Source organism: Cavia porcellus, unplaced genomic scaffold, assembly GCF_034190915.1.
Source record: "Cavia porcellus strain 051 isolate PalLab524CR breed Dunkin Hartley unplaced genomic scaffold, mCavPor4.1 scaffold_8, whole genome shotgun sequence".
Taxonomy (NCBI): Eukaryota; Metazoa; Chordata; class Mammalia; order Rodentia; family Caviidae; genus Cavia; species Cavia porcellus.
Genome location: NW_026947491.1, coordinates 71,807,283 through 71,832,382, shown reverse-complemented (window position 1 = coordinate 71,832,382; position 25,100 = coordinate 71,807,283). Strand labels below are relative to the sequence as shown.

The 25,100-nt window shown below is 34.3% G+C and overlaps 1 protein-coding gene across 1 annotated transcript in view; it reads right to left on the bottom strand.

Annotated features, from left to right (window-relative positions):
- Otogl (otogelin like) overlaps positions 1-25,100 on the bottom strand; it is a 156,748-nt gene that overhangs the window by 95,697 nt on the left and 35,951 nt on the right. The window contains exons 9-19 of the mRNA XM_063255199.1: positions 22,979-23,100; positions 19,544-19,749; positions 14,042-14,169; positions 13,579-13,685; positions 8,673-8,779; positions 8,373-8,498; positions 7,046-7,154; positions 6,178-6,224; positions 5,398-5,543; positions 4,184-4,307; positions 1,537-1,714 (exon numbers count right to left, since the gene is read on the bottom strand). Coding sequence (XP_063111269.1) covers positions 1,537-1,714; positions 4,184-4,307; positions 5,398-5,543; positions 6,178-6,224; positions 7,046-7,154; positions 8,373-8,498; positions 8,673-8,779; positions 13,579-13,685; positions 14,042-14,169; positions 19,544-19,749; positions 22,979-23,100 — 1,400 coding nt within the window. The remainder of the gene's footprint in view (positions 1-1,536; positions 1,715-4,183; positions 4,308-5,397; positions 5,544-6,177; positions 6,225-7,045; positions 7,155-8,372; positions 8,499-8,672; positions 8,780-13,578; positions 13,686-14,041; positions 14,170-19,543; positions 19,750-22,978; positions 23,101-25,100) is intronic.

Genomic DNA, 25,100 nt, shown 5'->3' with positions numbered 1-25,100 from the left:
TTGATGCTCTATTAAAATCCTATTCAAGATTCCTATAAACACAAAGACTAAAGACATGATCCTTAGTCTCATGGCTTGCACAGTTTTTGTGTGGAAACTGAACAGATAAATGATGAATTTTTAAAGATATCAGAGTTGGAATTAACTTCGTCTGGTGGGATATAAGCTAGCTTTTCAAAGCAATAATGTCTGAGTTGGGTTGAACAATAAACAAGAATTCTTGAAAAAGCTTAGGAGAAGGAAGAACCCCAAGCAGAAGGAAAACCACATGTGAAAGGGTTTTTTTTAAAATAATATGTACAGAATAGCTTCTCATGAAGTGTCCCCTAGCACTCCAGCCTACAGTGACCTCTGTACTCTATTTATTACGCTTCTAGCCACAACCACAAAGCAGAACACAACTTCTTAAAAATTATCTCAGGATTTTTAAGAGTATTATTGCCCAATACCTTACCTAGCCCTAATATTTCCTCTTAATAGTCTTTTTATTAAGGTACTAATGACAAAAATTGTATATATTCATGGTGTACAATGCAATGTTTAATGAAACACATACTGTGAAATGGTAAACCAAGCTGATGCCTGTAGCCATGACTTTACATAGCTATCATTTTTATGTGATAACACTGAATGTCCACTCTCTTAGAAATTTTAAAGTATAGGACACACGAAATTTAGGCACAGCTTGTGGCAGTTAATCTCTGTAATTCCATGTTGTCTCACTGAAATGCTGACCAATACCTTCCTTCCATCCACTTCTACCTTCAAATCTTGGCAGCCACCAGAGTTTGACTCTAAATTCACATATTTCTTAAAGATTTTATTCTGTCTCGATCTGTAACACCAGCTTCTTGAAGATGAGAACATATCATCCTATTTAAACTGATCTTAGCACAATAATAGGCGCTGAACACACCAAGTCTAATTTAAGCACTGCTCTTTTCGCAGGTGTATGGTAAGAGTTCGGCTGTGTTTTGTTTCTTTTCTTCCAATGTACCATCAACTTTCACAAAAGTCAACTAACTTAGCCATCAAAGTATCTTTAGAGCTATCATTAGTACCACATGATATCAATATTTTTAAACTGCCACTATACTCTGGTTTCTCTTCAGATTGTATAAATCTTTTGTATAAATACAAAAACTAATACAAAGTTATGTTAAGATTTTTGTAGACAACTGCAAGTTTTCAACAATAAGAGGATGTTAATTTGATATATGACAAAGGAGAGAATAATAGGTAGCAATCAGCACACAGGGTGAGTCCCACAAAATTCTAACCCTAGTTCTAATCTACGAACTGCTGAATGGACATTGAAAGATTTATTTGCCACTTTGGGGCCTCGGGTTTTTCCTTATCTGTAAAACAAAAACAGTAATGAGAGGGTAGCTGTGCAGTTTAACTATGATGATCCATGGAAAGCTCTTGGAACAGTGAATGCTAAGCTCCTATTAGTTAAGTAAACATTTTTAATGAATTTATATCCTCTAAATTACCAGTCATAAACTCAGTTGGCCGTAGATAAATCATACTTACAGAAAATCATCCCTTATGTTCCCATTAAAAGTGCCACACAGACCTAACGTTCGTCTTTTCCATGCACTAGTGAGCTGGATATAAATCCTTTCTCCATCTATAGCAAACAGGATCTTTAAACCAAATGTAGTTTTTAGAAGAATAAATAAGGATGACAGTGTTTGAATTTCAACGATTCCTACAGGGGAAAAAAAAAAAAGATATAAATTGGCTTTGAGATCTGCAGGCAGTGCTCTGAAATGCTAGAGTAGGACGTGAATGCTTCTTTTAAGACACGGAAGTGAAGGAGGCAGGTTTTCAGTTCGTCCATGTCCTCCCGCACCAATTTTTGCTGCCTCATAGATGCTTTTGTTCTCCCATTATTCCCTTCCCCTTTGACTTTCTAAGTCTGAGAGGTTGTCAAACCAACATGCACTTTCTGTTAGCAAGTATCTCACAAGAAGAGCATTCTCCAGACACTTGAAATCTGATCTCTTTTTTTCCTGAAAATGACTATATTTCCTTCAGATTGATATCAAAAAGAGGCGCACAGCACTTCTCGGTGAGCTCCATTTAATGAACACATTTAGAGATAAGAAATTTGTGTTCAGTGTGAATCAGTGCCTTTGGCACCCGATGTGTCCCCTTCGTTGCTCCTGCACCCTTATCACTATATGCACCTCAGTGTAGACACCAGAGCCAATGAATTCTTACTGTTCTTTTTTTGTAGTTCTGTATTAATTGTACCCTTACACTGCTTTGTTTTGTTTTGTTTTTTCTCTTTTTCCTTTTAAATAAAATTTAAAAAAAGAATGATCACATTGACATATTTATTAATAAATGGATGCAACTAGAGACCATACTCACAAGCGAAATAAATCAAACTCACATGTATAAATACCATATAGTTTCCCCTGTGTAAAAATGGTAAGAGTACGTAAGAGCTTATGCTAATCATGATTCCTGTTACATTGCTTTGAAGGCTTATAATGATGGCGTTCATTTGTTGGAATGGGTTTATCCTGCTTTCTTTGATTTTATTATCTGAGATGGTATAAACAGCTATTTTGAAGAAATCAAGTCATTATAATAGCCAGTGCTGATTTAATATCATCTTATTCTGAAGTCCTACCATGATTTTGCTCTTCTGTCTCCATTGGTTCTATCATGTTGTATCTTATTGCATTGCATCACATGTGATAGTATAAACAAATCTATGAAAAATGAGATACTAGAGTAGCCATTGTTTGTTTTCTGTTATCTGGTTCTGAATGCCCTCTAATACTTTCATTCTCTTGAATGGTTTTATACTATTTTGTTATGTTTGATACTATTGTGTATGAAGTTATGCTCAACTATTTGAAAGAAAGAAACTTTATGGTAGTTACTGTTAATTAAGGGTTGTCTTCTGGTGAAATACTGTGTTGCTTACATTGTTTGGTTCTGATCTACTTTGTTATGTACCATTTTGTCTTTATCTCTTTACATTAAAAATAAAAAATAAAAAAAAACTTTAAAAAAAATCTGAGGACTGATTTTTGATCACTGAGTTCCTCTCATCGTTCCAAACCAAGTCAATCCATCCCATTACCAGGTCAGAACACTCATCTTCTCAACATTTTTCAGTCTTTCTTCTCCAAAGCTCTGTTTCCAAACTCCTTGCTCTTGCACGCCCTCCTTTGTAAGTGTTGTCCATGTTTCCTGTCTAGCATCTCTCAAAGTCACTTCCATACTACTGCCAGTGTAGTCTACAAACAACTACAACTCCTTAAAACTCATTGTTTAGGCCAGGGATTTAGCTCAATGGCACAAGCACTTGCCTGGCAAGTGTGAGGTCATGAGTTCAATCTCTGGTACCAAAAAAGAAAACCTCATTGTTTGTCAAGTTGAAATATGTAGCATTGACATCTTTGCTCAAAAATCATCAAGTAAATGACAATTTTAAATGCAGTTACATATGAAGTTTAATTTCCTTAGCGTGACATTTGAGTAGTATGATCGTGTAGTTTATAACACAAATTGGGTCATTTCTGAGAGTTTTCACTCTGAGCATGAAATAAGATTGCTGTGAACACAATACTGCAATATAAGTATAAGTAGGACCAGTCTCAGGCAACTACCACGTGTGATGCATGATACTAAGCTTTCCCAGTCTCATCTCTACCTACCTTCCTAATCTCATCTCTGGACTTCTTTGCCTCTGAATAGCATAGTTAGCTGTGTGAGACTAGTTATACTTCCTCCTAAGCCTCTGCATGAGTCAACACCTTCCTGCTCTGCCACAGAACACTTTCCCTGTTTCCTTCATCACAGGAACTTCTCAGGTTTAAATAAGGCATCATCTCCTTCAGAAAATTTTGCTGACTTTCCTGCATGACCTTCCGAGGATGGTGGGTTGTGCCTCATCTAAACTCCCAAGTCTCCATACAGATTTTTAAATTTACCACATTTTATTTTAAAGCAGTAGTTTGTTTATCTCTCATCTCGTCCAAATTCTCAGCCACTTGACACTAGGTCCCATAAATAAAGTGATCTCTGCTATTTCTAAGGATCTGGTGACACACAAGCATTCAATAAACGTTATGTAGCCAGCTAGTGGCAAAAGAGAGCATTTGAGTTATATTTCTTTGTTGTGAACAGAAAATGAAATATTAATATTGCCTCTTACCATTCAGATTGAAGCCTTGATTAGGACTGGTGAGGATTTGTCCTCCCCTACTGAGGGTGACTTGTTTGCTAAAATCATCATCCAGAATGAGAGTTATAGACTGAAGGCAGACCAAGCCAAGGTTCTGTATAAAATTCAAATTATCCATGGAGGGTATAAGAGCAAAATAGAGACATGGGAGGGGGAGAGGAGAGAAAGGAGAAAGAAGTAGAGGAAAAGAAAAAAGAGAGAATACATGTAAATAAGAATTTCTGTTACATAGAAAGCTAAAGCACAAGACATAATAAAATATTTGTTATATAATCTACTCCATGTAGCTCCATCCCTGCTAGAATGTATCTAAGGCATTAAATATACACATACATACATAAAACATTAAACAAAAATGCTTTCAATAAAATGCCAATAATCATTTCCTATAACACATTGTTAAAATACTTTTCCAAACTCATTTCACTGGTATATTAGACATAAGAAAGTCAATAAAGGAAATAGATAAGCAGTTTAGAATTTAATTTAGAAAGCCAATTGAAACTCTGATAAGTTGCAAATAAAAAACTCAAACCAAAAATAAATCTAGATAGTTCAAAACTTTTGGTGGAAATAACTATTTTGCAATAGAATAAAACTAGAAAATTAAAGATTTGGGAAAAGTTTGAATACCTAATTGAGATATGAATGAAAGTTCTTGTTTTTTATTAATGTGTTTATTATTTCAGGAAAAGATATAAAATAAATATTCTAAACTGTTAAGAAATTCATCATAATCTATTTAGAGTGATATGAAACTCAATACTGTCAAAAAATCATATGTATATCATGGCTTGTTTAGAAGTAAACAAAAATTTAGGCCATTGTGAAACCAGGCATAGAATGCTCAAAATCTGTACATACAAATACTACTTTAAAACAGAATGTAATTAAATACTTGTCTACTCTAAGTTATATTTGCTTTTACATTTTAGTATCTCTGAAATCAAGACTCATCATTTAATCAGTGGTAGGCCATGATTACTGGTATTTTTTCTTTCTTTTGAGGTACAAAAAGATAATAGTAAACCTTAATCAATATAATCTTGGTTTTGTACCTTTTGAGGTACAAAAAGATAATAGTAAACCTTAATCAATATAATCTTGGTTATTTCCTTCAAAACCAAGATATGAAAGTTTGAAAAATGAATATTGCTTTAGTAATTTTGAGATGTTGTTCTTACCTGCTCACAGGGACCTTTCTGTAAAGTAATTGTGAATTTATCTTTTCCAGTTCCTTTCACAAGGATGTACTGGCACATACCAATAAATGAATAATGTCGTCCATCAAAAGTGGTAAAATGAGAATCACCCACAACAGAGCATTGAACTACCAAAAGAAGCAACAGAAGGAGGAACAGGAAGAGGAGGAGAAGGAGGAGGAAAGGAAAAGGAGGAGGGGGAGGAACAGGAGCAAGAGCTCAGAAGGGGAGGGGAGGAAGAGAAGGCAAGGAGCAGGAGGAGGGAATGGAGGAAGAGGCAAAGAAAGGGGAGGAAAATCAGAAGGAAGAGGAGGAGAAAAGAAAGAGAGGGGAGAAGGAGGAGGAGGGAAGGGAAGAGAGAAAGAAGACATAGAAACGGAAATTAGGTTAATACTTAAAAAGTAGGAAGTCAATTTAAAGTAAATAAGTATGCATCAATAAAACATCTAAAGTGTTTAAAATTCCCTTGTTTAACAAGTTCACTAGACTATATTAATTTATTCAATTTAATGTGAAATTTGTTAAATGCTACTTCTTCCGCATACTTTTTTAGGTTTTTATCATATTTAACTATCTAAATAGATTTTTTACAAAAGTTGCCTACTCACAACTATCATTAATTCAACTTTCCATTTGTCCTCTAGGTATCTATATTTATAGATTATTATAATCTGTGTTACTTGTGAGACATCTTTATAAAAATCACCATTATCTTCATCTTCAGTTTAAAAGTTTTTCTTAAAAAAAATTTTAAAGGATTACCTGGACAGTCATGCTCAGTGCAGTTCCACACACCACCAACACAAACACTAAATGAAATTATTACAAACATTAGTCTATTGGTATATAGGAATTATAATCGTACTAATATATAAAAATTATCATATTTATAGATATAGAAATTAACCTGACTTGGAAAACATCTCTACAAAAATGTAATAGCTTTGAACTGAGTAACACCTAAATTACTCTCTATTGTGCATCTAGTGTTAGTTTCACCAGGCAATGAAGAGAAAAAGATAAGTCTTCAAGTAAGATAAATACTACTTCTCATCTTTACAAAGACAGCAGGCAAGTCTCTATTGGTATCTAAGAACATGACAAGTTATTTAATTGAATTTTTATACACACTGATACCAAAAAAAATCCCAATTACAGATAAGTTTCTGCCTCTCATTTTTTTATTTTTATGTAAATCTATACAGGAGGAATTTCTTTTTTAACCATAGTTTCAGTTAGTTACTTTAAGAAGAAATGCTTGATCTTTCTAATCATGACTTCAAACTAGCAAGAGAATCACTTTTTAAATGAACCAATAGAGAAACCCACAAGCACCATTAAGTTCTAAGTATAAAAGTAAGTGCAAATTAATGATTGTGAATAGCGAGAAAATGCAACAGACTCACCAAATGGGGATAATATTTCATAGAATTACTAAAGGAAGTTGTAAGAATCTCATCATAGAATAACATGAAGATAAACCCCTATGCAGTTTAAATAAAATACAAGCTGCATCCCAACATTTTAGGAAGAAAGTAAGCAATATGTATATTCACTTCAACATCTGTCATGGCAAAGTTGCTAGCTAATTAGGCAACTAGAATTAATTGACCATACATTGACCACATACCATTCAGTACACTCTTGTTCAATTTTTGAACCAACAGAATAAGCTAATCCATGAAAAGTACATGGGCAGCTTTCCAAAGATATGCAAGTCCCATTGTCCATTATGAGGCCTAGTAAAGAAAACCAAGTGTCACATCTCAAAAGCAACAATAAAGATTGTTTTCTTTGAAAATAGTAACTTGTTTACAATTGGCATTAGAAATATAAATTTCCTTACTTTCAGGAGAGTATCAGTAACCCAGCTCTCAGTCACAGTTAACTTTTGAGAATCTAGTTCAGCAGATATCAAGTCCTAGTGCATGATTTGTTATCAGGTACTCAAGTTTTAACATACAAAATAAAGACAAGGCAGCTAAGCAGGGTTTTTGCATTGGAGGAAGAAGAGAGCAAAAGAAGGGGAAAGGATATTCTTGGTTTAGCTTCTGTTCATTCCAGACAAGGAGAAATTTGCACTGTCAAACACCCATAATAATAAGTTAGGCAGGGCTACTCTAGTGCAATACTGTGGTGCAACATTTATTACTTCTCTCTAACATGCAGAGTAAATTAAACCAGAATTTAAATCAACCATGTTAATCTGCACAATGTTTCATTCAGCTGAACTTTTTCATAACAAGACTACGGGGAAAAGCATTGATTTTTGTTTTGAAACATGGATTTATTTTCTGGGACAACCTCATTATTTTGGCACTGGCTGATAATAGCTCAGGACAGGCACTGGCTCACCATATGACCCTGAAGGAACAATGGACTGAAGACAACAGATCCAATTCCAAGTAATTCGCATTCATATTAAGTATATGGCACTAGAAAAAAATCACTTAACCTGTCTGGGATTCTATGCTTTTTTTTAATCTGGAAAACTAAAAGGGCTTGAAATCTACAATCTTCTTTCTAAATGTCAGTAAGTAAAATCATTGCTAATTTTAAATTCCACCCCTATCACTTTCTAAGCTGCTTTTCATTTCAAATATTAAAGCTACATCAGGACTACAATTATATAAGGAAAGAATGTGAAGCCTTTTTCTCAAACTTACCTTCATCTTTCAATAAATAAAAATATACAAACTATGAAAATCACACAACTTTAAGAGAACAAAATATTTTGCATGGGAATTTTAGGTATATGGTTCAAGTTTTCTGGGAAGCCTACAAAGTAATGAGACTTTTACGAAAGAAGAGCACCCACTCCTCTCAGCCACTGTAAGGGTCAAATCCGACAAGGGTAGGAAATTGCAACAGCGTAGATGTCCTGAGAGAGGACTGCAAGACCACACTGACCCTTCAATCCCTGAGTATGAGTGTCCCTGAAGGCAGAGAGCACTTACCATCTGGGCAGTAACATCCATCAAGACAATGGAGATTGCTCCCGAGACACTGCTTCTCAAACATGCAGGTAGGTGGGCAACAACTGATACAATCCCGATGGACAAAGCTGTCATCACATTTGTCAGCTACAATGGGCAAACGAGAGAGCGGTCAGTTAATTTTACTAGCTTCCCTTTCAAGCCAATCACAGTGTCTGCAATATATGCAAATTTTCAAATTTTTTAACTCTCTAGTTTCAAGTATTAGGATAACACTGAAACTGACAAAACTGTCCAGAGCTTGAAAAATAAAAAGCGTACTGCATGCTGGAAAGTCCTCCCTCCAGTCTTGAATAGGGTAACCAGCATGAGAACAGGCTCTTGCATACTCAGTGGCTGCTCGACAGTAGGTTTCATCATCATGGGTTCTAGGAGGTGAAGAGAGAGAGCCAGGGTGACAGGAGGTACTGATAGAAATTCTGCCTGAGAGCCACCGATTCCTACAATTAATGAGTCTTTGTGAGCATTCCATTATGAACTGATGTCAGTTTGTGTTTCACAGAGTATATTTCTAGGCACAATAATGTAGAAAACACACAAAAATGGAATCCCAGATAAATATGCCCATGGATATTGACTTCATCAAAATCTTTCAATAATTTGGTACTTTTTCCCCAATCAAGAAACAACTATATCGAAAGTATTTCTATTTTAGTTATTAGATCTTTATAGACATATTTTTGCTCTTGCACAAAGCAGAACTTTTAGAACTTAATAATCATTGAGTTCAGATAAAATGTAATCTCTTTAAAATGGATAAAATTCTACCCCAACAAAAGTATCGAGTATACAAATTGTTTCCAAACACCATGCTCTTGCGTATCCACAAGCTGAAATAAAATCTTTCCCAGCATTCAATAGCACTCAAAAACATTTTGATGGTTTCTCATCCTTCTTTCCAAAAAGATTCCAAACTACCTGTGAAAGATAATAGTGATTTACTGAAGATTTAAAAGATTTTGAATTCTTTTGCTAAATCTCTAATTTTATAGCATTGCCAAGAGTAAATAATCTCTAATTTTATTTTAATCACTTTAGGAGCTCCCTAAACAATAAGTTTCTTCTGGGATCTTCCAACCCGGAGAGCCTCATTAAAATAAACAAGCTTCTAACAAGGTAGTGGGATTGTCTTTCAATCCAACTCAAACTCAAAATTGAACAGTTAAGTATCTTTAGAGATAATGAGCTTACAGAATGATCCACTTTGTGAACCATAACATTTTCAGTGTCTCTATTATAAACATCACCAGCTCAAGTTGCTTTTATCCTTTTTGACTGGAATTGGAGCCACGCAGCTTATCTAGTTCAATTAGTTGCGTTTAGAAAGAAAAAAGGATGTGAATATATAAACATCAGAAGCTCAAAAATTCTAAAATTACAAACAAAGAGTTTTTGAAAAGCTGTATAAACTAAAAATTGTTGAATCTTTGAAAAAGCATTAAGTTCATGATTTACCTTTATATATATATATATATATATATATATATATATATACACACACACACACACACACACACACACACACACACACACACATGTTTCCCACAATTAGTGCTGATAATGAAAGTTAGGAAAGTAAGCAATCATTGACTTCTCAGTGCAACTGATATTAAAACACCTTCCATTTACTAAGTGTCTGTATTACTCTAAGAACTATGCTAGGTACATTAACATGTAGCAGCTCATGAAAAATGACAATCTGGTGGAAAAGAAAATACTATCCCCAGCCAGGGGTCTACATTAGTGGCATAAGTGCCTGCCTGGCAAGTGCGAGGCTGTGAGTTTGATCCCCAGAACCAAAAAGAAAAAAGAAAAAAAAAAACTACTATCTCAATTTATCTAGGGAAAATAAGATTGTTTTCATATTTTGGATGCCAACTTTAATAAGGAAAATGAGCATTAAATAACACTTTTTTAATTCAATTAACTTTAATGCATCAAAATTAAAATTATTGCCTTGTTGCTAAGTTTGGCAGTCTTGGAAGCAAAAGCATAAATTTCAATGATTGATATTAAACTGTATTTTCTGTTAAGTTTCACCTCAAATATCATCTCTATTGAGCCTCACAGTCTGCCTCTGACAAGTCAGTGTTATCCACATCCGTAACACTTAGAGTTTAGAGCACTGTGTTATCACTGGAGACCTGACTCCTCGCCCCAGTAGAACATGAGTTACAAAGGCGATGTCTAAACTATTTCTGTTTCCCCGAGTGTGGCATAATGCTCATCTCAGAACAGCTCCTCTCAGCTCCTCAAAAGATAAGTGCTGAATCAAATTCAATTCACTGTCATAATCCAAGCAGGAAATTAATCTGTGCCCAGCCGATTCACACCTCTCCTATGGGAGAGAATTGTTGTGATTCAGTTCTCTAATGTATGAAATGAAGAGAATCATTCATTTCCTATTGAATGGAAGACAGACTGTAAGCAGGCCTAGATGTGAAAGAAATACTGAAGGAAGTGAAACGCTAACTCCGGAAGCTTCTTGCTTCTGTTTTCTCAGTGCCCACGTGCTCAGCTGTGATGTCCTTCCTCAGGATCACACGGCTTTTCTGCCCCCAAATCCAGCCTCTCTATCTAAAACACAATGACTAAGGTACCAGCTAACTTAAAACAATACAAAATGTTTCTTTATCTTGCTTCTGTTTTTGCCTTTGAGAAACCAGTTTCAAAGGCTAAACCCTAAACAAGCCAAGATTCAAAAAAAAAAGGTAATTTTTCAATGATAAAATTTCATATGAAGTGGGTGTAGAGACTGCTCTTTGTCTCTAGCTCTTCCCTTTTTTCTACTATTCAAACCCTAAACTTTCACTGTGTGTTTGACTGTCTACCTGAAGACCACAACGGGAGCTCCTCTACAGCTCAGTGTGACCAAGTTATAAGTAGAAGTAAATGCCAGCTCTCTGTAGTCTTTCTCCCTTTCTAAGGCAGAAAACATGAACATAAAAGTGAGGAGCCAGTTTAGGTCCTAAAATTTTGAATCATACATTAAGCCACAGAAAAGATGTAGCCACAACATTCCAGAATCTTGAGAAAGTTCATGAAACACAGCTAAGGTATCAATCCAAGGGCACAGAACAAAGTACCACCTAGACTTTTATCTGAGAGAAAAACAAACATTCAGTTCACAAACACTGTAGCGTTTGATAATGACTTTCCTGGACCTACAAAATGTTACTTCTTCTCAGCCTACATGAGAAATGAGCACAAACAATGCACATGATAAGGCAGTTGGGAAGACAACAGGATCATGGTTGAAGAATGAGTCATGTGGGGAAAATAATAACTTTCAATTTTATGTATATGACAAATTGAGAATGTATATATGGGGATCTTCAAAGAAGAGACTGAGTAAAACAATGAAAACATAAATTAAAAAATGAAATCAAGCAGAAAGTAAAAATTTTAAAAATATATACTAAGATCACTAAGCATTACTGCAGGAAGAGAGAACATTATTTCAAATAATGCATAAGATCAGGAATCTCTGCAATTTAGAAACTATACAAACAAATCAAGGCATAATGACACCATCTTAAAACTGACAGCATAATACATATATTTGGAATATATCATTATATTCATTACCTTTGTAATAATTTTAATTTAAAAATAGCACCTATAGATAAGACAATTTCATACTATCTAAACCTTTTTAAATATATTTTATAAACTTAAACCTCTGAATAAGTTACCCAAGTTGCTGTTTTTTAAATTGTCTGATCTCTTTTTTAAAAACTTCCATTGTGTCATTTATGGTTCCTGAAATTTAAAAAAATGTGGAGGCATATTAAAATTTCATGAGGTATTCTTGAATCTTCAAAGTGGCTAATCATACACACTTGATCAATTTAAAAGTTAAATAAAGACTTCCATGATGAGTAAGTTATAAATTCTACAGTGATAAACAGATCTGTTGCCTAGACAGGTACCTATTTCAGGTGTGCTCAGCATGAGATTCCATGAAGGAATTTGTGATCTGGATAGGAAAAATAATATCCTTATCTTCAACTAAAGACTATTTTCACCACTTATACATGTAATCAAGACATCAGATGTTCTTAACAATTGCTGCGATTTGTCACCAACATGTCCCATATCTCATCTTTTCTTTTCCCATTACAATTGTTGCGTACGTGACAAAATATCATTTATATCTATCAATATGTAAATTGCATTCACTATTAGATCTGATAGTGAATTGTACAGTGTGATTGAAAACTACAGTGACTACTTAAATTTCCCCCCAAAATATACTGCATTAAAAACAAATTTTTATTAAATCTCCTCCTCAAAACACTCTTCCTTTCCTTGACTACCCTTACTCCACCATCCTCGCCACTTTCTGAAGCATTTCCGGAAATGCTCTTTCCTGAGGGTCTTGTTGCTGTTGTGGGTCAGTGTCCTGAACTGACTGAAAACATTTACTTTTCATGGTCATTGCGACTTTGGGGAAGAGCTGGAACTTGCACAGTGCCAGGTCCTGTGATTGAGGTGAATGAGGACCCTCCATGAAGCTTTTACAAGAGTGTCCTTCTGAGGGATGCCACACCGCAGGAGCATTCCACCTGCACCGCAGGTGTACTTCTGGTCACACCTCAGAAACACACACAAGAGGACTTCGAGAGCAGTTCAGAAGTGGAAAAAAAATGACAGGATAAATGTGTTTGAAGTGAGGTGGAGCATTTTGAGGGTGATTAATGACAATATTCCTTTATTGTAATAATTTTTTGCTTAAACATTCATTGTATGTTTTGATCAAGCCTCTTACATTAAAAAGCTCACTTATATCTGAAATTTATTTATTTCATTATTTTGATAATTCTATTTCATTACGAGTAGTGTTCTTTGAACTCCTATGTGGAATTTTCTGTGCATTTCAAACATTTTGAAAAAGAATAAACTATATACATTTCACATATAGGTATATACATTTATCCTCTAAATTCCCAAAAGAGATCAGCGATATAAAACATTTAAGTCCCCTGTGTTCATGTTGTTATGTAAAACATTTAAGTCATCATAAGTATTTGATGCCTGCTAGCACAGTTTAAGTTTTGCATTTCTTGTAACATTTTGCAAATTGCTCAAATGTCTAAGTTACAGAAATATAACCCTCCACTTATTGAATAAAGAAAATATTGCAATTACTAATTATTTCACTTACTTGCAAAGATCATTAACACAGCTGGCGATATATAAATATGGATCAATATATTCATGGCAGCTGAGAAAAGGAAACTGCAATAGTATCTGACACTTGAAGAAGATTGCCTGTGCACAAACAGAAGCCAGTCACCAAAACATGTTTCATAGTATATATATATGGTCTGTTTTTAACAATCTGTGATAACTGGTTATTCCCAAAAAAGAGAAGATATTTTATACTTTAAATTTTAACCAGTAGTTTTCTAACTACAGATTTTCATGATGAATGCCCGCATTTATAAAAATCATCACATTCAGTATTTTCAAAATAACTGTAAATTTAATCCCTATTGCAATTACATTTCATAGGTTTAGTATTCTAATTATGTTGTGTCTCCAGTTACAATGTGTACTGCTAAATATGCAAACAACATATGTGCATTTCATATTTCTCATGACACAATTTTTTGTATCAAAGTTACCTCAAATGCTGGCATTCCACTGGAGCAAGGATTTGGAAAATCTGAGGGTGTTGGGACACATTTGGAGTCATCAGGAGTTTGCACTGACCAACTATTTCCAAACATAGCAATGTCTTCTGTGTAGTCCTCTATTTCACACAAACACACAAATAGATACTATCATTTCCCACAAATATAGATGCTGCTCTTCAACATTAACTTCCAGGTCAAAACGTTAAACTCAATAACTTTACAACTACCTATGTGATATCAAACTGTAACATTATCATATTAAAAACAAATTAAATAAAGTACCAAATAAAAGTACCATTGGAGAAAAAAAGTAAATTGCATTTGAAACAACATAGAGAAGAAATTAAAGTGAGCTAGTTCCACACAGAGAATGTGAGCAAAATATACAGCAAATGTTTAAAGGTTAAAAAATTTATTACAGTAAAAAAACATTGCCATGAATTCCCTTCAATCTCCTCCCTTACTTCAAACACCTGTCCCATCATTCTTGCTATTTTCTGAAGCAGTTGTGAGAGTCCTCTTTTGTGAATATCTTTGTAAGGTGAGATAAAAGAAAGGTGAGGGTTGCTGCCAAGGACTGCCCACCGGCTAAAAAGACTCGCAAAATCCATTGCAGTGTGCCTTTTCACCGTGTTCACAGGATCGGGCACATGCAAGGTCAGGCCTTTCCCCAAAGCCACAATGACCATGAAAGGTAAATATTTTGGATCAATACAGGACCCTGAGGCAGCCACAGCATCACAGCTAAAGACACAAAAGAGGGTTTTCCAGAACTGCTTCAGAAAGTGACAAGAATAATGAGACAACTATGTCAGAAGCATGGAGGAGTGTTTTTCAGGAGGATAGATGATTACAGTGATTATTTTTTTAAATGTAAACATGGAATTTTTTGATCATACCTTGAACACACCAGGAGAGTGTTAGTTACCCAATGCTCAATTTGTCTATAGAGGAGAAAAACGCACACAAAACTAAGAAACATAAATAAAAGTTTATTGTGAAATTTTTCAGACAGCGCTCGTCCACTTGACATTAGTCATAACCATGATAAAGCTGTATTTCCGTTTTGAGTGTTCACAACAATAAAAATTATTTTTGAGTTTTCAGGACATTTCAGTAAACACTAATACACAATGAAATGCTGGAAAAGACACCTTAAGAAAAGAAGACTAAGAAGTGATTCAATTTCATGTAAAATGATGAACAGTGGTTCAAAATATGTTCAGGAAAGAACCAGGTATTAAGAATGCTGAACCAACCCCAGCATATTTAGGGGCAAAATTTAGGAGTTCCTATGCAAGCCAACAGATATTTTACTGTGAACTACTCAAGACTCACAGCTCCAAATCAAGTGTAAATTGTTTCGTCATCTGATCTGTGAGCAAGTTCAGGGCCTGATATGGAAATCCTGCCCTACATTCAGACAAAGAGTGTCTCAAATCTCAGGGACTTGTCAGAACCAAGCTAAATGCCATCTCAAAGCGCCATCTAAGACAGACTTCAGAACTGTGCTTTGGGCTCTCACTACCACCCAGTGTGGCTTGGTTATAGGTCTGCCACAGTGGACAATCTTACACCACTGAATAAAATCTCAAAAAGCCTGCCCACTCTGCCTGACATCTTCAAGACAGGTAGATAATTTCTGAATGCTACTACCAGATGTTAGAGATCCTAAAGTCATTGTCTAGCAGAATGCTTTCCTCCCTGGAAGACTGCATGACCTGGCACCTGTGCCGTCTCCCACTTCCCGACCTCCTCCACACCTCCCGTATCTTCCACTCTGATTTTCCCTCAACTGTCTCCAGTCATACAGGCTTTATCACGCTCTTCAAATGCAAAACCTTCTTCTTACCCCAGGACACTTGTTCCCACTCCTGCTCCTTCAAAACCACCTTACTTCAGATGGTCTTCCCACTGCTTCCCCTTCACCTAGGTCTCCTTTTGCTTGGCCTTTTCTACTACATGATCTAGACTAATGCCAAACATGACTTACTTTTTCTTTGATCTCCTTTTCCTGGTTTTTTCCAAGGTTGCTATTGCTTATAAAATTATATTTTATGTTGTCCTTTTATTCATTTTATCTTTTACATATATGTTACACGAACAGCGAGACATTGGCTCAGCTGTCCATCCCTCATTTAGTATCTGGCACATAGCAGGTGCTTAAAATAATATTTGCTAGATAGGTGAATGAAAAAATATAAAGAAGGCTGCAAATTTTATTCAATTGGAATCGCAGAGTGTTCAAATTTGTCTGGTTGACTTCATCATCTCTGGTACTGTTGGGAATATTACATACTGAACAAGACAGGGGCATGCTCTGATATATTTATTTTAAAGTGGAACTAATAATGTTCATCTTAGGTAAATATATAGTCACATTTTATTTCAAAACATCATTTTTTAAAATCTAACAAACAAAATAGTTCCTACCAACCCACTGTTTTGTTATTTATTCATGACTCTTAATGGTCCTAAAAACCTGGGAATTTCCTTGGAGTTCACTCTAATTTCGACTTTTGAACAACATAGCCAGTTATTTTTTACTAACTGCATTAATAAACATTCTCAAAAGTTGTTCATCATGAGACTTTCAAATCATATCTACTTGTAGTCTGGGAGGCTACTAAATTAAAATTACAGCACTTCATGTGAAATGTGCTCTCCATAGGAGAATTTAGTGCTCACATGGGGACACTTTCGATAGTGAAGCAGAAGCACTATTAATTATTATCCTGAAGGAAAGGAGGATAAATCAAGCCTTTCATATTGTTGCATAGTGAGGCGTAGACATGAAATATGAAAACAGAATTCTAAACTAGACAAATTAAAATCTTCCAATGTACACAGAAGATTTTAAAAAGTCATTTCTTTGTGGAGACATCCATGAAAAATAAGTAGGAGCACAGAAAGAAACAGTTTTCCTCACTGTTAAGAAGTCATATATTCTAAAGCACTCTAACTGTCTGGCTCTCTCTGAACACTGTCCTAATCAGCGCAAGCTGAGTTTTAAAAATAGAGTACATTTAAAAGCCAAAGATAATACAGCTCACCTTGTAGGCTTTCATATTTTAAAAATGCAAAAGAAAAAAATATTTTTACAATATGGGAGGAGTATGAGGGCAATTTCTTGTCACATTTCTACAAATTTTTGTGAGATTTTTTTAAAATTTTAAATCTCCCCTTCCACATACTTTCAAGAATCCTTCCTGCCTCTGCCAGGTCAGCAGCCATCACTCAGTTTAATTGCCTCCTGCCAATCTTCCCTGCTGCTAATCCACCAACACCCCTCTGCTTGTTACCTCTGTTATCTCAGTGTGGGTGACTGTTTGTATTCCAGCTTATTGGAGTCTTTCTTGCCTTCCTAAGATCCCTAAGGAAGCTTAGATTCCTAGCTCAGCCTCCCTGCTGTAAGAAGAGCACACGCTGTTTTCTATCCTGGTTTCCACACTCATTCCCTGGATGTTCTAGGAGAAGGTGTTCAAATCAGTCTTTTGTGACATGAAGAGCTGGACTAAATATCTTTTTTCATGAAGCATTGATACAAAAGAAATATAGCCATAATGATGATCTAAGTTTGTTCTAAGTCCAAAACTTTATGTCCTAATAGGCTTAGGATTCAAAATTTATGAATTCTTTCATTCCAGATACCTAAATGGATGCAGAATACCGTTTCATGATGGTCCTAATACTGTACATCGGTATTGTGCTCACGCAATTTTGAGCACTTTCATTTACATTTTATCATTATATATTCACAGGCTGGGAAGCTCTCAGGTTCATTATTATTATCTCCATTTTATATATGAGAAAATTGAATCCTTGGAGTCCTGCTCTCTAATGTAGCTCCCAGTAAACTAATCTTGATGATTCATTATCTATCTTGGGCAAAATATATGCATTTTAATAAGGGTTTCTTAAAGCTATGTGAGACATTTTGAACCATTTTCATTTTAGCTCTATCCCAGTCTTATTGCAGCATACTTAGAGATGATTATAAATTAAATAGAATGTATTGAGCGTTACCTATGTGCCAGGGACTCTGAGTGTTTTACATTGGTTGCCTCATTGAATCCTTGCAACTCTATGACATATAGATGATGATGATGATTACTATTATTATATCAATAAAGTTAGGAATCTTAACAAATGACAAAGCAGAATTTGAGTATCATAGTCTGATTCCAGGGACCACCCTCTAAGTGATCCCTTTACTGTTCCTTAACACACAACATAGAGACAATCTCCATCAATTTTGTAATAGAAAATAAAGTTTTACTTGAGAATTTATACTTTTTCTTAAATTATTTTTATTTTAATCTTTTTATCATCACGTGATACAAGTAGATGTTAATAAAGAGAATATTAAAAAGAACTCTTCTTATATCTGTGAAAAAACAAAACAAAATCTCAAATTTTTCTATCAATAGCAACTGTCCACATGAATATCTAAGCACAGGACTGAAGGCTGGTTGGACCTATAATCCAGCCTACCAGTATTATTTATAAGCTATGTTACCTTGGACTAATGACTTGTGTCCTTATTTTAAAATTAATAGTACTTGCCTTACAGGAAGCTGGGGGGGTTGAGAATAATAAAGCTCCATGTTCATATTAACTATTATTAATATGAACTGAATATGAATATCATTAATATGAATATGAATATCATATTAACCAGTAGCAAGGCATTTTATTATTATTACTGACTATCTTGTGAGTTCAGAATTAATACATCCCTATTTTAGTGCTAAAGAAAATGAACACCAGAAAGGGTAAATGATCAAATTACAGAATTTGTAGGAGCTGAAACAAGGTTCAAAGGCAGGCCTGCTGGAATGAAGAACATTTTTTCTTTATTGCTCCTCTATGTCTGGACCTAAATCATGGTTATGGTTTGTGATTCTCTTATTCTTTTACCATTGTATACTGATATTTGAACTGAAACAGACTCAATTTCTAATAACACAGAAGGAGATTTCATGACTTAGATTTAACAAATTTAATAGGCAGAATATAAAACCTTCCCAAGTTCTATTCTACTTTAAATTGTTTACATTTTCTTATAGTTACAAAAGTATTATCTGTCAGTTATTTAATTTATTCTTATCGAGAATGCATGCAAAATCCTTTTTTTCTGAAGTAAACAAGCTTGATCTGAAAGAATTTGAAGCATTAGGACATAAACTCCAAGCCTAGAGGTGTGCTTGCCCTGCTCACAGATGATCCCAAATCCCTAGACCAGTAGATACAAAACTAGCCCAAGCTCCTGACAGCAAATAAATCCTTTACATGGTATTTTCTACGTGAATAAATGCTGTGCCTTGATTTAGCAAATGTAAGTTGGTTTACGGTTTTTTAAAAAGGCCCCCAAAATGTCTTGCTACTCAACTGTCCATTAAAATCAAGAAGGCTGGCTAGTGATAGCTAGGAATCTCTTCTAAGGAAGAATGCAGTAGAAAACATTCCCCATTTTTCTGCTCCACTTACCTTGCTGAATTATGAAATCATCAGATTGAATGTCATTGTAGTTGCCACACAGGCCACATGATTTCCCTTTATGCTCTTCAGATAATTTGAGATAAATTCCCGATATTCCATCCCAAGCCAATGAAAAGCCAAAGGTTGTTTTCACCAGAATGTAGTCAGCCAGTTTCTCAATGAAAACCTGTCCAATTGTCTGGGGCAATGTTAAACTGGAAAAAAGAACAAAAGCCACCTAAGAATTATGATGAAGGTCATTATAGATGATGTACTTTCTTCTTAAGGTGACTCAGATTATAATTAAAAGAAAATTATTGCTTGTGCTTATTGAATACATTTTGCCTGAAGATTTCCAAAGCAATCATTCTATAGGAAATTTAAAAGTCCTTGGAAAATGTTAATATTGAAACTAAAAGACAGTAAAAATAACATTTTCCCCATACTAGTTTGGAGTTTATATTTACAACTGGATGCTTTTCAAGCAAAAACACAGACCTGCCAATTATCAGTAATTTTTAATATCTGAGAAACAACCTTGCCTACTTAGAATAATGAAAGTTTAAATAGGACTTTACTTATAAAATTATAGCCTAAAAATTCTGCTCAACAATTCTGAAGTAGAAATAGTCAATATGCAAACACACTAGCATTCTGATTTTAATTTTATTTTCACTGTGTTTACAAGAAAAAATAGGGACTTCTCTCATCAAAATGTCACCTAGGTATAAGTAATTGTTTTCTAAAAGAAAAATGTCTGGGATGATTAATTACAACTTACATATAGGTATTATATTCATGACATTTAAAATTAGATACAATTTTGGCTTATTTGAATAAGAGTCCAATAGAATATTTACATTCTAATTTTTCTTAATCCAATGTCTAATTTTTGCATTTATCACAAGCCCATGCACATACAAAGAAAATGAGAGACATGAACAAATTAAAATTAAACAATGGGACATATTAACAGCCAAGTCATCTACAAGGCATCTGAAATAGTACAGTTCTCTCATGCATGAATAGAGCACAAAAGAGTGCAGGTGATAATAATTAAAGAAAATGGAAAACAACTCATCTTCTTTGAAACAGTCACATCAAAGAATATTATAAACTTTAATGTGAGTGATGGTTTTTAGGTTTATTTATACATTTATCTCAAAAATTTCAAATTAGTGATTTCTTTTCCAGAGAGACTATGGCCACCGTGTAAAGAAAACTACAAAATTAAACATAACACCATGCAAAAATGATGATCTTAAGAAGCAAACAATGTAAAACATTTCTAACCATTTACATAGTTGTGTTTTGCTTTGTTCTGTTCTTTGTTTTTGCATCACTGAAGATTAAATACAAAATGCCTCACAGATATTAATCAAGCACTTTTTACCTCTGAGCTATATTCCTAGCTCACAAAAATTTTTTGCAGAGAAATATTTCCATAAAATTAGTTTTAAACATAGGAAAATAAAATTTTAATTTGCAGAATAAATAAAAAGCCTAATTACACATATTTAAATTACAAATATGTGCAATTCATAGTCAGCAGGAAGTAACATCGAAGAAATATCACCTACTTTGAGTTGGTAAGCTTGTAAAAACTATACAATTAAAAGAAAATGAATCTTCCCAGGTGTGGTAGTACATGCTTGTTATCCCAACACTCGGGAATCCTGCTACTCAGGGACTCCAGAGTTTGAGACAAGATCTTCTCAAGTTCAAGGCCAGCCTAGGCTATCTAATGAGACCTTGTCTCCAAATAAAAATAAATCTGTTCTATAGACATATTTTATAGTATTTAAATGTAAATTGATGGAAATATAGCTTAACTGATGGTAATTTTTGTTTATTTTTGTTTATTTTTGTCACGAAATCATTTGATCTTATATAATAAATTTAATTAAACACAATTTTGAGAAGAAAGATAATTGATTACTTTGAAATTGTTAGCATAAAAGAATACCAACGGAGATTAAGGATAATAGAGCTAGATAAATAAACTTAAGAGTCACTCCATGAAGTGAGTTCTGAATTTATTTTATAATAAGAAACAAACTAAAATGAATACATAGATTAACAACAAAAAGTATCTAGGGGCTCATTTGTGCCCTGACTCCTTATTTCTCAGTTGAGAGAACTGGAAGCCAGAGCCAAGTCTTACTGTGCAAAGCCACACACATTTGAGTTCATTTTGGCAAATATTTCCTGAGCACTTGCTGTAAGCCAGGCCCCAGGCCAGAAACAGCATTAGTACAAACAGCATTACCGAATGGTACGAAAATCACCCTTTCCCGTGATACGACTAGAAATCCATGTAGAAATGATTTCTTTTTACAAAAACTATTATGTCTTCCATTTAACAGTAAATATTTTTGAAAGTCTATCTTCATAGTGTATCTGTTTTTACAAAATAGCGTAGATTTTGAGGGCCTGTTGTATTACCAAAAATCTCACATAGAGAACCTTAAACTAATTAAATCATGTATAGAAAATACATGTTTAACCACATTATCTTCAATTCAACTACTAAGCTTTTTGATAAGAAAATGATAAAGGAAATGAGCCCAGAGAGCCAGAGGGGTTGCTCCCAGTGCCACACGGTAATGACCTGCTCAGTCCGAAGCCATTTCTGCTACTACTTGCAACCTTTTGAGGAATCTAAACTGAGAAAAAGCACCATGATTGGAAAGGATTCCCATGGTCCAAAGGTTTGAGGATGAATTCTAAATGATGGGGAATATTGTTCCGTCCCACAATTTACTGTTTCCAATATAACTCAGCTAGGAAATGTTTAAAATTGGTTGTCTCTATAATTACTTAGACTGCAAGGTAGATTTTCCCATAGTATTTCTAGTTTAAAATGCATAAAATCTTCTAACAAATATATAAACATCTCCTTTCTCCAAAACTCTCAAGTTTTCTTCTTGGAAAATAAGAAGCCAGAATCAGCTTCTCCCTAATCTGTCCAACAAAGCCAGGTATTTATTGCTCTGCGTCTCTGTCAGAGCTTCAATGGTAAATCGCAAGGGGCATTCAAACCCCATTAACATAAACTTGGAAATGACCCCCAGAATCCTTTCCAAACGTAAGCAGATTCTGCTTTAAAGAAATTAGAAAGCAATTTAGAAAGATGGCAAAATTATCAGAATTAAACTACAAAATATGTCTTGAACATCTGAGGGAAAAAAATGATAGCTTATTTTTACCTTTACAAACACATTTGTATCCTGCACAATTATTAGGAAGTTTAAACTGGTTGGATTCCTGACCACTTATTGGCCTCAGAACCTACTCAAATTCTGAAATCTGGATGATACAATTTTCAGATCACTGTTAAAGAAGAAATCTTTCCTATTCTCCAAATTCACTCTCAATCTGAGACAATTGAAAGTTGTCTTAATTTGTGATGTTGTTTTTATTACACTATTCAGCATATCTTACCTGATTCCATTCTTTTTAATCTCATGACCATAAATTCGAATTTCCTCTTGGTTTGAAAAGAATAAGCTGATTGCCCGATAACAAGAATACACTGAACCAAAGCATCTAGGGCTATTATGAACCTTTGAGGGAGACAAAACAAAAGATAGCATAGGAAGCAACAAGAAACACAAATATCTAATATCCACTTGGGTTTTAAAACTTACAATGTATATTTACAATTCTATAGCACACTTAGTCTGGTGACACTCATCGGAAGTTATGACCACACTTAGCATTTTTGAAAGAAAAGAAATATTTACTGCTGAAAATGATAGAAACATTTTAACTAAATTAAACTCATATTAAAAATATTGAGCATATTTTTAAAATGATCTGAATCTCCATGTGTTAGACATTAATATTCTGAAGCTACATGACATATATTAGAAAAAATTTTTTCTGATGGTAAAATTGTAAAACACCACGAAGAAACACATTTTTCAGTATTTATGTTCATATTTTTACCTGTTACAGAATCATAAGACAAAGCTGCAAACAAAGCAAGAGCACACTGTATCAAGCAACATTTAAAAGTGACCATGACATCATTAAAAATAAAATTTATTTTATTTGCTTTTATTTCCAGGCACTTTAGGGAACAATGATGAGAAATTTGGTTTGCTAGTAAAAAGAAACAAAGAGAAACATAGTAAGTGTAGAAGAAAAGAGAAACAAATGGATTTTAGATTCTCCTATTAGATTTAGTATTAGAAGGTCCAAAATAGTGAAGTGTAACAGTGAAATCAAAATAACTGGAAGAAAGATATCTGTTTTTTGTTATTGTTGCTGTTTTCCCTGTGTTTTGCTGGAGGGTGAACCAAAGGCCTTGCACGTACGAGGCAAGTGTGCTACCACTAAGCTACACTGCCAGCCCTTGAACTTTCAAACACAAAACTAGTGAGAAAAATCATCCATAATAAGACAGATTTTAAAGACTGAAACAACTTATGATGTAAATTTAATGTTGAATCAATAAATTTTGTTGATCACCTATTATGTTTTGGGCATTGTTCTAAATCCTGGAGAGATGGCAGTTAACAAAACAAACAAAAAAATTTCTTTTTTAAACATATATTTCACTACTGGAAGACATTTTAAAATATAAATATAGCGAAGATCCATTCTGTAATACATATTACTAAGGAAAAATATTCAGGAGAAGGAGAAGAATTGTATGAGTCATGGCCTGGGGAGCAAATTTAGATTGTACGGCCACTTTCTGAGGTGGTAGGAATCTGAGACAGAGAGTGATAACATGCCAAATGGAAAATCCAGAAACTGATTCTAGGGGAAAAGAAATATGAAACACAAACGCTTGTAAAGGGAATATTACCCCCCCCCCAATTTTTTTTTCTCATATCCAGGTATCCGGAATTCAACCCCAGGCTGAATGTTGGAGGATTAGTCTTTGGAACAACAAATGCAAAAAGACATAGACACACTAATGTCTTGGCTTTTATCTAAGGAAAATGGAAGATCCCTGCTCAGTCTCACATTATCCAAATAAGACTCTCCTACATGTTAAGAGTTTCAGTCAGCTTTGAGAATCCAATTCTCAAACGTGAATAGATAGTCATAAATCATTAATCACTTTATAAAAGTCTACAACATGAAAGGCAGACTAAATAGATAGAAAAAGTCAAAGATCAAAATCAAACAATAGTTCAAAATCAAAAACTAAAAGCTATTCAGAAAGAAACTTCTAAAAGTCTTAATTAGTATCTTAGAGAGAAAAGAGAGTGTGTACCATTTGTAAAATAAGCTTAAAATGAAATTAAAGGAATAGAAGTAAATAGTTGAGTATCAAGAGCAATGAGAGGATAAATTTATAACCAAAATAGAAAGGTTGGCAGATAAATATCTAAGAAGTAGAAGAAATATCCCAAGTGTAGGCCAGCAAAAGCAAGAATCACCAACAAAAGTAAAGAATCAGTCAGTGCAGGAGTTCTAAAATATAAGCCATAGAAAATATGCAAAACAGAAAAAGAGGATATTAGGATAGAAGTATTGTTCCACAGCTGGAGAAATTATGAAGTTTGCGAGGGACTCATTAAAGTGTCTACCGTGAAAGAAAGAAAGA